General features: G+C 38.7%; 1 protein-coding gene across 2 annotated transcripts; it reads right to left on the minus strand.

Moving 5' to 3' along the window:
- Positions 1-326: 326 nt before the first annotated feature.
- Positions 327-10,012, minus strand: trpc4b (transient receptor potential cation channel, subfamily C, member 4b). 2 transcript variants are annotated; one of them, XM_051397194.1, is made up of 12 exons: positions 9,744-10,012; positions 8,920-9,322; positions 7,332-7,850; positions 3,624-3,960; positions 3,268-3,407; positions 2,744-3,060; positions 2,444-2,639; positions 2,150-2,341; positions 1,823-1,864; positions 1,646-1,735; positions 1,466-1,544; positions 1,169-1,343 (listed from the first exon to the last, which is right to left on the minus strand). In XM_051397194.1, exons 2-12 carry the CDS (start codon positions 9,295-9,297, stop codon positions 1,309-1,311), a joined length of 2,325 nt encoding a protein of 774 aa, XP_051253154.1. In that variant the 5' UTR covers positions 9,298-9,322; positions 9,744-10,012; the 3' UTR covers positions 1,169-1,308. The 2 variants fall into 2 exon arrangements, with proteins under 2 accessions (XP_051253153.1, XP_051253154.1); XM_051397193.1 differs by having other exon boundaries at positions 327-1,544; positions 9,744-9,998.
- Positions 10,013-13,614: the final 3,602 nt, after the last annotated feature.

A 13,614-nucleotide genomic window follows, 5' to 3' on the forward strand; every position in this document is an offset into this window, starting at 1 on the left:
CAAGAGAAAAATCCCTCAGAAGGAGGATGCATGTAAACTGTGTATCTAGTGCACTATGTTAGAGGGGCCACTGTATATACAGCCAGAAAGAAGGTAACAAAGCAAAGTAATTATTTACTTTTCTCTTTTCTCCAGTAAACAAGATGAGAGACAAGATGCAAGCAGTAAGGCAAATCAAGACACAGGCCAAATAATGCAAGTTTTCTTCTCTGTTGTTGTGCCATCTACTCTTCTGTTAGTATGCATGAAAGAGTAAGAGTACACCAAGCTGAGAGGGGAGAACATGTTGTCTTGTAAAGTAATTTTTAAAAAGTAATAAACACTGCTTTTTGAATTAGCATTCTCTTTTATTTAATTCCAGAGTAATTTCATTACATTACAAGTTACAAAATTGCACAGCAACAAACAAATCACAAGAGGGCCTTTATGCCTGGTGGATATAGTATATGGCGCACATGTGAGGATTAAATCCTGCAACAAATCTCATTGCAAGCCTCTTTTGCAGAATAAGGAGTAAAACTTTCCCTCTCACTCTACACAGGTTAGATTGGTAATGTTGGATTAAATGAGATGTTGACACAAATGTGTGACTAAGCATAGGCGCCCGCATATGAGGAGTAATACTTTTTCTATAGACAAAGAGATTTATGATTCTTTTGCATAATTATAGTAAGAAGACAGTTCAAGGTGGAAGAGGAGAGGAAAAGCAGCAGGGTCTCAGGGTTCTTTGGAATTAAATGCTCAAGGTAAAACATGAATTACTAACTTGCTTCAAAATTCCCTGAGCATAGAGTCAGCACTTACTGCGGTCAGTCCTCACCCAGTATTGTTGTGTATCTTCTATCAATCGGAGGTGACTGCATGTAATATAATGAGATAACATATAATTATGCCATTATAAACATTGCAAGATACATGATTATTTAAACAGAATATATTTAACTACAGGACTGTTTACCATGGACTATTTTACAGCTAGTAGATGAATGAATGAAAATGAAATCTTAAATGTTGAAAACTCACTAACATGATTAACATTTCTCAGTTGCAGATTAATTTTTATATTTTTTTGGCCCATTTTTCACTTCCTTGGAATGCTCTTTGTAAGAATGTTCAATCTCCTGAATGTCCTTCTCCACTTCCTGTAAGACTTCTGCAATCTCTTTCTCGGTCTGAAGTTGTTCTTTGTTTTGTCCTGCAGATCCAAACGTATCTTCCTCTGACAATGATTGTATTTCATCACAGTTCTGAGAGGGGGCTCTGCTCCGCCTATGGAGGGACCCAGCATCTGTGACCTCTATGGATAGCTCATTGTGAGGCTGTCTGGTGATTGCAGCTCCGCTCTGCAAGGTGGTGGTGGTTACATCAAATACATACAGCTTCTGTTGAGGCTCATCAGTAGGGAATTTTGGAGAATATTTGAATGAGTTTCCAGGGTAAGCCAAGGTGGAGCTTGCAACGTTACCTGCAACCACCCCTTGAGGTTTACCCTTCATCATTCCCAGGACTTCATAGCGGAAGCTGGAGATATCCTGCTTAAGCTCCTATCAATTATTGAGAAACAGAAATTAAACAATAGCAGAGATGACACAGTAATAAAAAAAATCAGTGATTGAGGTTCCAATATCGAATAACTACATAATACCTTGAAATTTTCTTCTGTCAACCCTTCCGCTGTCTTTGCATCTCTGATCATTGCAGCCACATACCTCTTCACAAGGTTCCTCAATACTTCCTAAAAAATATGCAAATTATTTTTAATAAGGCAATAAAGTTTAATCTAATTCAAAAACATCAAAACTTGTTGAGAGCAAATTACTACCTGATACTCATGGTTTATTCTTACATTTTCGGCTGCACGTCTCTACAATTACAAACAAAACAGGTCCATTAACAAAGCAACACATTATTTATGTTTGCAATGGGGGGTTAAATTGTCCTTTCACTACTTGCAATTTTTCAATAAGAGGTCTTTCGAGATACATTAACTTGGTGCCTAATTAATTTCTGAATAGAACAGGTAATTTAATTTACTCTTAATTATTTTGGAGCCGCTCGCTTTGAGGCTACAATACCAGACAAGCATTGAAAATGTATGGAGTGCAGTGGTGACAACACATATCAGAGCAAATCTTTGGAAGATCCTTACCCCCAAAGTTTCGAAGGTTTCAAGTCTTAAGGTTTGTCTCTTAAACAATTGTGTCTTTATCCATCCAATTACATAATAAACAGACTTTGGACTAGGTATTATATTAAATGGAGATGGCAAAGTTCCCCCTTCTTCAAAATAGCTCATCCATAATTTTGTTCTTGCAAATTTCCACTCTATATCGGCGTGATCCTGAAAAGCAAAACAAATATCAATTAATAAAAATGTTCTGCAAAGGACTGTAAGACAAATTAGTGTGGTAAAACTATAATATAGATAAGCTACACCACTCACAGCAATGTGCTGGTAGGAGTTGTTCATCATTGCAATTAGCATGTTCAGAAGCACTACCAGGGAGATGACGTTGTACGTGCCGAACATGGTAGTGCCCACAAACTCAGTGAATCTATGATCTGGTTCCACATTGGTCACATAGAGGGAAATCAGGCCAAATACAGACCAAAATAAGGACTGCAGCGTCTCGAACAGCCTGAAAAGCAAACAACCATACATTACATTATGTGCTGCTGAAAAACAAACATATTAATTATTAACAATGCAGATTTGTCAGGGACAATTTATTTAAGAACTTGCGTTGAGAAGGCGTTGTTTTGTTGGCTACAGCGAATACCCTTGCATTTATTATCCTCTATCTTTTCATCATAATAATAATAGAGCTGGTTGAGGCCATTGGCAAAGGCTAACAACACTAGACAGTAGATGAAGAGGAACTTGAGGATGTCCAGGAGCATGCGGCCCAGTGAGATCTGTAAGGGGCCCAGATGGGAGTTGGCAGTGAAAAGACAGATGAGGCGCAAGGAGCTGAAGATGTTGGCGATGGCAAACAATGCCTCTGCCACCAAAGTCGGGTGCCACATTTCCCAGGTGCATCTGGGTTTATTCCCACTGTACTGTAAAAAAAATAATTATAATAAAAGAACAATGAAAATGAGAAACTGATGCTGCAATATTTCAGGTTTTCCAGCACACAAGTTGAATTTTCTACTGATAAATACAAGAATATACAGAGATAAAATATATCATTTATTTAAATTTTCCTCTTAAATTTTTCTGAATCGGTGTCTGTCAAACACCTTGCGTAGCAAAATGTACAGTACCTTTACATAGGCAACAATCTTCAGTGAAATGGTTGCAAGGTACAAGGAGTTCATTATAAAGTCCATTAAGTTCCACCAGTCATCCATATAGTCTTGGAAACCACTGTCCCACATCTGTTTGATCTCAGTCCATATGAAGCCTTGGAGAAATGAGCAAACAACAGAGGTCATTTGTCACTCAAATATAGTTCCACAAGAAATGTGAGAAACAGCAGACCAGATCATACAGTATAGGATACATAGGGTCATGGTCACCTTTGTTTGACTTTCTTCAGATGTGTGTGACTACAGTGTATAGATGTACAACAGTGCATGATAACATGACGTGGCGTGTGTGTGCGTGTGTTTGTTGTTACCAAGCACCCAGGGCAGGATCATCCATTCCACAGAGGTAGGTGGTGGGCCCTGAATGTGCGGGTCTACAGGGTCTGTGTGCTGTGAGGCCAAGAGGAGCAGGAAAAGGAAGGTCAGGTAGGAAGCAGTGTGACAGATGAACTTGATGAAGGGCTTACGGATGAATAAGCCATAGCGGCTCTTTGGAGAGATCAGGTAGAAGAAGGATAAGAGTGGGAAGAGGAAGCCAATGAAGATACACGTGACAAGCTTTCCTGCCCAGTGACGCCTCCTCCAGCCTGGGAACTCATCGTACCACCGAGACGCCAGCAGCTGCTGACAGTTGGGCTGAGCAACAAACTGAAAGAAAGAGAAAAACATGTTAACTAAACTCTCCTTTATTTACCTCTTGGTCTTAGAAATCCATTCAGACAATGATGGACAAATTAGAAAAAAGGCCATTATACCTAAACTTCCCCATCCCTGACCTGCAAACAGTACACAAAAACATACACAAAACATTTTTCTCTATTTTTTCTCTATTTCTCATTTGCTTAATATACAATGGTAACAGACGTTGCTAACCCACAAGTGGGCAAACATTTTGCTAATCCTCGGTTAAGAAGTGATTGTCAAATCTGTTTCCCATACACATTGTATCTGCCCTGTGAGATTTAATATAAGCATCTGCTGGACATCTGCGGATAGTGATGGAAGTTAATTTCAACTTAACCAAGTTACAGCCAAATGGATCCCCATTATGGTACTATATAGCATTAAATTGTGGATGATGAGGTCATCTATCAGTGCAGAATCTGACATCTTTAATGTTTCCTATCTGTCCTTGTGAGATGTTGACCTGCCATAACATGACTGGAGGGAAAAGGTGGCATCTGGCAGGATTTTGTCTGAGGACATTTTTGGAAGGTTAAAATCGCCCCAACCACGTGCCACACCACTCTGCCCTTCAAAAACAAGTATTAATTATGTCCTAAGGCACATTCATACATATTTATGTTTCCTTACATGCACGCTGTACATGGAAACACTGCTCATACAGCAATGGGATTTTTTAATAAAAGACTAGACCATGTTTTGCACTTAAATATACAATAACACATTATCATGTGACTGAGTGCAGAAGGCAGCACAAGAACAGAGGAAAACATCTTTACCGAATACATTACAGGAAGATTTTGCCACTAATAACATTCCGTAAGTGCTGGTGGTCTGTGCAGTCCATTAAAACTCTGTAACCACTTGCATTTTCTTTGGAGAAGTCCTAAATGGCAAACCAGCTTAACGATGACTTTTCTTTTGTCTGGTTGTTTGGTCAAATAGACACATGGACAATAGCAACATACTATACTGGCAGCACACAACAACCTCTTAATGGCCACTTCTCCGCAGTTAGGGAAGGGCAGGACAAACAATCCACACTCCTATATACATTTTTCTTACTTACTACCTATTGTTGGGAGTACGTGGTTTCGCTCATCTTCCAGTCTAATCCAAATAGTGGTCAACTCCCTCAATATTGTATCGTGAAATGAAAACTATGCAACATGCTCTTTTTAAAGTGTTCTTGTGTCTTTTGATATTTAAATGTATCTAATAATACATTGTAAAATTTAAGGGCTATCAAATTTGTAATACAAAAAAGGATTCCTACTTTTTCCACACTATGCTTGTCACCCAAACGTAAACCATCTGTTGTAACAGAGGACTATCAGAAAAATATATATATATTTGTGGCCCTGGCTCATAGGACAATAAAAAGGAGTGACTTGTAGCTATCTTCAACTTCAGGTCAATCATAGATGTAATCACACATGACTAGTTAGTTTTATATATATATATATTATTTTAAGTTATTAAAGTTGTCCAATTTTATACAAGCAAATCCACTGACTACAATCATAGTGTCATGATCATACCGAATATGAGGCATGAATAACACACTAATTCTCATAATTTATAAGTACTACATAAAAACCATCAATAGTCCTCATGATTTTTCATGAAATGAAAAACAACTCTGTGATCATCAAAATGCATGAACTAAATATAGGAACTAGCACATAAACAATTGCTACAATTAGTGTACAGCTGCACTGGAGCAGTTATTACCGTTCTTCAAAACACGAGCACAAATGTGGAGAAACCATTAAGCTCTTTGTTTTATCAAGTTCGTTTCTTGATTAGGGCTATTTACACCAAATATGTAACTACGCAAGATGAATAGCAAAGGCTTGTCTTGTTGTATTTATTACTGCCCTAGGATTTTACTGGTCCAAAACTGATCACGTCTGTTTCCAAAGCATCCAGGTGTCAAGAAGGTCAAAACTCACTCAAGTCCAAGAGAAGAAATTAATGTCAGACTAAAATCAGACTCTCCTCTCTTCCGATGTTATACTTGACATCATACAGTGACATCTTGCTGCTATTTTTAGAGCCACCAGTGTCCAATTTTGTCCAGTGTTACATTTTTAACAGCTTTTCCTTTTTGTAATGTGTGTGTTCCGATCATAGCCAGGTCCTGTTGTTTTTGTTGTTATTATTATTATTATTATTATTATTATTTTATTATTAGTATTGTTAGCAATAGTAGTAGTAATAGTAGTAGTAGTGGTAGTAGTAGTGTATGTAGTACATGATCAGAGTAAAATGCAGTCTGAAATCGAGCAAAGAAATCTTGTTCAATACACCAATAGCCACTGAGCCACTGAAAACTGCATGGAAAGACTCTTAAAAACTCAAGACCAAGACTAAATCTGAACATAGAAGATGAGAAGTGCACAGGTGGTATTAACTCTGCAAATACTACGCAATTGCTGTATACAAACAAGACCCAAAAGCTATAAGCAGTCTCTTTAGTGAGTGAAACAAATAACAAAACAATCCTGACCTTTCTTTTACTTGCATAAACGCAGTAAAAGGCTATAATGCCACATTTTCTGGCCTCCCACTGTTGAGAGAAATAAATGTTTTCTAAATGCAGTGAATTGAGACCAAAGGTTTAATTTTCTACAAGCTTATACTTTCATTGTTGTCACCTAATGCTGTGTTAAGCAAAAATCAATGCAAAGTTTATACATTTACAGATATTATAAACTTCATTGGTAATTCTCAAAATTATTGCTGATCCTTATTGTTACAGTGTGATTATAATGTGTATTTTTTTAGAGGCACTATTCCATAACAAATGACAGAAAGTTGACATTGCATCCAGGGGATAAATGTTCTAAAGAAAATGTTAAAAAAGAGTGTCCCTCCCTAATTTAAATATTATGAGTATGTATTTCAGGAAATGGCCATGGCCATCACTTATTCCATCATTATCCCCAATTATCCAATTGTCATGGGACTGTCTGAGAGAGCTACTGTAATGCATTGCTAAGAGCCAGCCTGACAATTACATGTTGTTCTAAACTCCCAAAGGACATCTCCACCCATCTCAAGCCATTTGCAGCGTATCTTGGCACCATTCTTGTTATTCACTACATGTTATTCAAATAATTTAATACTTATTCCTTGTTGTGATTGTACTTGGGTTTAATACAGCAACAACGCAGTCTCCATGAGTACCAGTGCTACCAAGACAAATTACTTTTCTTCACTTGTGTTATCTTTTTCACCATGAAGACATGCACAAAGAAACTGCTGGTGTATCGCTGTAGGCCACAGCAGTCATCTGACAAAGAGCATATCCTAATCAACAAAGAGCTTACCTCTTTCTGGCAGTATTTGATAGCCAGCTTCAGTCGGGCCAGATCATTACCATTCTCATCCAGCAAAGGGTTGATGTCGTCACGGTAGTTGAGGATTATTTCCAACTCTTTGGAGCTTCTGGTCTGGTCCAAGAGGTTCTTTGCAAATTGTTGACACATACGGGACAGCTCCTCGTACTCTGACTTGAACTCGTTCTCCACCGTGCTGAGCTCCTTCAGCTCCCAGCTGAGTTGAAAAGCTGTGAGGAAAGGATCCTCGCTGGAGAGGGCAATGAGTGATGGGCTGGCAAGGGCCTTGTAGATGTTAAGACGAGAGCGCGAATGACGAAGGCCGTCCACGTCTGAACTGGACACACACTCCACGCAGTTGCAGCGCACAGCATGTGGCTGAGGTATGGAGACACCTCGCTGCACAAGAAGTTTGATTATCTCATAGTTGTTGGTGTGGGCTGCAAGGATGATTGGAGTGATGTCTGGGGTGAAGTCTGAAAACTGTTTGTCCAGCAGAATTGGTGGAACCTTTTCAGAAAGCCAAGAGAGGACATACATATGAACAGACATGAAAATGTACAGTACAGTTTTATCAGTTAGTTCTCAAAAGAACCCCTTTTTGGCAGCTTCTAACCCTGACAGGAACGATAAGAACTGGCTTAAATGGGTCTAATATCATCTGTCTTGGGTCTCTAAACATCTTATCTAACAGCAAGCACACAGCTAATGGGTTGTGGTTCAGCTGGCCTCAAAATATCTTCCTGGTTGGAAGCAACTACACTCTTTTTTTCTTTTTCCTTCTCTTCACAGAATACACCCAAGTCCATTACAGAGACCCAGCAGCATCGAAAAGCAAACATAGAAAGATGTCAAGCAACTGGGGGGCTTTATCAAATTGCCTGATTTGCAAACCACGGAGAATGTAATGTTTGTAAAAGCTGTGGCAAAAATACCCACAGCAGCAGAGTGTCAGTGCTGAAGCTTTCCAGCAGAAAATAAGAGTTGGATTCCTAAAATAAACAGCCGTGCCTGAAACAAGACACGGAAGAAAGCACCTCTGCAAGAAATGTTTTGATCATTTGGGAAATGTTGCTGTAAGGGGTGAAATTGATTCACGGAAGACAATTTAATAATCTAATATTAGGCTAACTGATGATAATGAATTTATAAATCTGCCACAATGTCTCACTTGTTGCTAACCAGGACAGTTAACAATGTTTCCCATTGAAGCAGATTAAAAGGTGTCACATACTGTACTTGTGTTTTTTTCTAAGTCTAAATAGAATTTGTAGCTGACAGTGAGGCACTTCTGCCCAAACTTAACCATGGTCAGCAATATCAGTACTTCCACAAAGGAAAACGGGAAACTCTGTACACAGGTTAGTGACAAGTACAAATATACAGTACACAGTGCAGTCATCAAATAAGGCATAATTGTGTGGGCAGGTTGGTTCTGTTGCAGAAGCAAAAAAGAAAAGCTTAGAATAAGAATAAGTTTTGTGAATGCACAAAAATTAAACTGAAGCTACACAGGTTTCCAATAAACCACAACCTGTGGGAACGTGAGAAATAGGATATTATCATGGATCTACAGTACCTGTTTCTCCCCACGTGGCTTCTTGTGGTTGAGCAGCAGCTCCACAGCCCCCACCACTTCTTTACGAATGGCATGTAGCAGGGCATCACCCACATATACATTATAGCTGAGCAGCAGCTCAATGATCTCCAGGTTCTCATTTTCAATGGCAATGAGCAGGGCTGTGCGTCCCAGGGGGTCGATGCAGTTGATGTTGATCCTGAAGTAGATCTCAGCCTCCTCCAGGGCTTGTTTCACACTAGCATAGTCCCCCTTTTCAACAGCCCCCAGGTAGGCCCTCTCCAAGGCAGAGAGCTCAGATTCAGCCCGCACGATCCTCAGGGGGATGCGGTCCCTGTATGAGGAGTTGTCGGTTTTCCTGTAATACAGCTGTGACATTGCTGCTACAGCATCACAGTCTCAACTGATAATGAATGAGAAATAACAAGACAGGAGGGGAAGTGAGATCAAGTTTCAGGGCTGATGTTTCAGACACTGTTTTTTTTTTTTATTCAATTGTATTGCAATACACTCCTTTGGAAAATGCATTTTAATTCAGCATTAATTTATAATAATATTTCTTGCAATTATGTATTTCAGTGTTTAAATCAAGATATTGTTAAAACACGTTACTGTTGAACTGTAAACACTCTTCCTATGCAAATCCAAAACAGTTAGCATTGACATAAACATGATCTGAAATCTGAGTAAACTTTAACTTTTGTAAGAAAGAAAACCATTAATAGTTGACTGCAGGTGACTTAAAGAGACAATTTCGATTATAAACGTAGGCCTAATTAATCACATATAAACGAATCTAACGCAAAATAAACACTGAATTTTACCTTTCCACTTGTGATTTACTCATGAACCACTCGACGGAGAACCAGAGGCTGCGGCTGTCAGAGAGGAAACTGGTCGGATCCTCATCTTATCACTAAAGTCTCCACTGGAGACACTGTAATGTCATGTCATGCAATCCTGTGCCCACCCCTTTCGCTCTCTCCTCTGTAGGGGCAATAAGGACTTGCACATTTCTCGGTAAAAGCCACACGTCAGATCAACAGGTGACACATCCTCTCGCACAAACTGTGCGCTCAAAACCCAGAAAAAGCATTTACAGCCATCACCGCGGTGCAACCCCTTTATCACAGGGTAACAAGTGCTGTGGTAGCGGTAGACTCCCAGGAAGGAAACCCACCACTGTTTACTTTCATGCAAAAGTCATTCGATTACTTTTTATTCATATTATGGGCAGTTAAAGTAAAGTGGCGTTTTTCCAAGAATAATTTGACGTTAAGTGAATATGACAGTAGAGGAAAGGCTTATATCATAGTTCATTTCTCATTTGTTTTCTTTTTAGATTTAGTAGGCTGGCAAACTGTTAGGATTGTGAGCGCAATGACATTAAAATGGCATTTATTCACTCGTTTGACTGATTAAAATCCTGAAGCCACTGGTAGTAACTGATCAACATTTCTATGAAACCCAAACAACTTAAGCTGTATACCCCTCAAGCACGGTAAGAGAGCCCACTTTTTGGGGGGTTCTCCGGCATTCAGATGGATCACATGCTCCTCAAGATTCCTTAAAAAGACTAAGATGTCAGGTATAAACACAAATCAGTTTGATGAATGATATCCCTGAGAATATCCTCAACAAAGCCTTGAAAGACAGTAAGGGTGTTAACCGTAGTTCCTGTCTGCCTGTCAGCACAGCCCCCAGTTGAACAAATGATTGGATTTTTCCTGTATAAACACATTCCAGACCTCCTGAAAAAATTACTTAACAAAAAATCTCTGCCTCTGCTGGATCCATGTTTGACTTATTTTTGCTGTAATGTTAATTTTACTCAAAAGAAGAAGCTGGTCAAAATCACAAGGTCTTTACTTGAAAAGGTTGGAGGCAGACATACAAATTAAGTAAACCTCTCAAGAGCAAAATAAACAACGCCAAAGCTCTAAAAACTAAAAAGGCTAAAGAGTAAGCTACTTGAGAACATCGCACAGTGTCACCAAGCAAAATCAAAGACAAGCACTGAGCAACAAAAACTAGGGCTTTAAATACAAGGTATAACAAATTGGGTTCAGGTGTCCCAGGGTCTTCTTCTCCATCCTCTGTGTTGCTGGTTAGCTCCACTACCTGCTGCCACTCTCTGTCCTAGCTGACCCATGACAGCTTTGGCAAATATATCAGCAAACAGGTTACTCATGTTATACTTCCAGTCACGAAGCAGCATGAGCATTTAATGGTAGATGTGTTTCTGGCAACATGATGAATGTGAGTGACAATTTTCAGTTTTTATTTGGTCTCTTGATGCTTCCTAGAAACGTGTGTTTAGTTGCTATAGTTGCTCTACTTCCTCTAGTTGTTAGTGGGGCTGACACTAGCAACACACTGGATCCAGTGTTAATACGAAATGATTGTATAAAGCTGGCCTGCTTAAGTCAAGCAAGAAGCACGACTTAACAATATTACCCTAATTACTAGATTGCCTTCACCACAAGAGGGTCATTACGCACATGGCTCAATGAAGAAAATCAATCAAATCCAAAGTCTAATAAAATGACAAATTTGTCTAAAAACTATGAGACTAAAGTTAAAGACTTATAAACTCCTGAAGTCAGGAGAAGATGCAATAATGCTGCAGTAGGTTCCAGATAAGTATGCCATAAGCCTTATGGCATACCTATCTGGATACTGCGTAAGTTTCCCGTATGGCATAAGAAGTCACGTTGAAGTCACAATGAAGACATAAACATCATTGTATAGTAGATCCTGGGGATATAAAAACAAACAGGGGCTCTGCTGTCTTTAGAACAAATGACATGATCTACTGAGACCAAAACATGCATGTGAAAAGTTTGCCCTTTAGTAATGAAACACATGAAAAGCACAACCATGTCCAATGTTTCTACATCTTGTGAGAACTGTTTTTTTTTCATAAATGTTCACAAGAGTTTGAGTTACCGAACTTGTCCTGAAAAACACAGTTTGCCACAGAGCGTGGAAGATGTGAAGTAATTTCACCCCAATAGGCTCTGTTTTTCCATTGAGGCTAATTACTGTCGAAGGAAAACAGCCTTGAAATATGTAATATGTTTAAAATCAGTCTTCAGCTGGCTAGTGTGAGCCTGTACAGTTGCTAAGAAGTTTCTTACCAATCATTCTCTTTCTTTCACATCCATAGGCAAAAATATCAAAACACACCGTACAGCTGATGTTTATGTTCATATAAGGAGGTCAGTCATTTTGTCAATTTCACATTGAGCATGGTTTCATGTTTTCAGTGTGCTATTTTATTTTGTGATCTATTTGAAAGAGCAGTTTTCTAAGGTTAAGGCTTAGAATGACATTTGTAATGCATTCGGTGCAGTCAGGTTTGTCAAATGAAAAATCAATAGACAATATTGAGACAAATTTCATAACGTTAGTCAACTAACAAATATGAAGTTAATATCAATATCAAAATAGATGTTTTTTCTTACATTTAATCCTTTTAAGATATTATATTTATGTTGTAGATCTTTTTGCGTTTCCAGCATTTGTGCATTTTGAGTGCTGTTCTGGAGGCAACAGCTCACTTTCATCCGGTGTTGACACTGTCAATGTCAGAAGACATTGTTGTGATGACTAACACATTCAAAGTGCATCATGCTGTATGAATCATGGGTTCACATTCAGTATTTCCGCCTTTATCTTGTAGGCATTGTAATTAGAATGTGTTAGGTTGGAGAAAGGTTTGTGCTTTTGTGTGATTTTTTTGTGATTTTGTGTGAGAGAACTCAGTGTATGATAAAAAAACATTCCCCCCTTTTTGAATCAACCAAATCTCTCACTTAGAGGACTTGTGGTCATCATTATCATCATTGCAGCTATTATCTCATCACACTCATTGCAAGACATCTGCAAGGCAGTCTGGTTTGTACACTTACCAGTACAGTGCTGCACCATCTTATCCTGCAGTACAGTGAAGGAATATGTTATGAACAGACACAATATTTAATTGGTTCACATACATAATGCATGCATTGTGAAACCTCTTTAAACATTAAAAGCTGGCCATGGGTTATCATGTTTTACACAGATGGACCAAATGGCTCTAATTAGCCCAACATGCTATGTATAACATCACTTTAAAACACAAAAAACACATTCCATTTCATGTTGGAGATGGAGTATTTAATATTTAGTATTTAAGTACATTTTTAGAATAAAATAAACTTTATTGTCATATATACAATCATATACAGTACAACGTATACAGTGATATTTTAACCCATCCTAAACACTATGGGCAGCGGGCAGCCACTGCACCCTGGAACCAAATCCAGATCTAAGCCAGTAACTACTAGATCTCAAGGGCACTGACTGGAGAATTAACCTATCATACATGTTTTAAAGATGGGGAACACCCAGAGAAAACATGCAATGAATTGCTGTGGATGGGGTCAACAGCAAAATGTATTCTAGCCACCAAAAAGAGTCCTTTGGAGAGAGTGATATAATGGCTTCAGTTTCCCATTGGAAAGGACTGACAGCGATTACCTTGCTATCAGTCCTTTTCAAGTGGTGAAAAGATTCTAAATATAGCGTTTATACACCAACACTGTTTTTCAAGTGACTGACTATGAATAAGTATACACCACTTTTAAAATATGAGGAAGTCCCTCCTTGACTTTCTATTTCTCACTTCATGCAGTTGGGGCAAGAGGA

The sequence above is a fragment of the Dicentrarchus labrax genome, unplaced genomic scaffold (assembly GCF_905237075.1).
Source record: "Dicentrarchus labrax unplaced genomic scaffold, dlabrax2021, whole genome shotgun sequence".
Lineage (NCBI taxonomy): Eukaryota > Metazoa > Chordata > Actinopteri > Moronidae > Dicentrarchus > Dicentrarchus labrax.

Excerpts from the sequence above, each read along its gene's own strand:
- trpc4b (XM_051397193.1), bottom strand. The coding sequence starts at position 9,297 with ATGTCACAGCTGTATTACAGGAAAACCGACAACTCCTCATACAGGGAC. Across the intron at positions 1,865-2,149 it reads AAACCTTCGAAACTTTGGGG|AGACGTGCAGCCGAAAATGT; the intron begins GTAAGGATCTTC and ends TTGTAATTGTAG. Across the intron at positions 1,545-1,645 it reads TGACAGAAGAAAATTTCAAG|GAGCTTAAGCAGGATATCTC; the intron begins GTATTATGTAGT and ends AATAATTGATAG.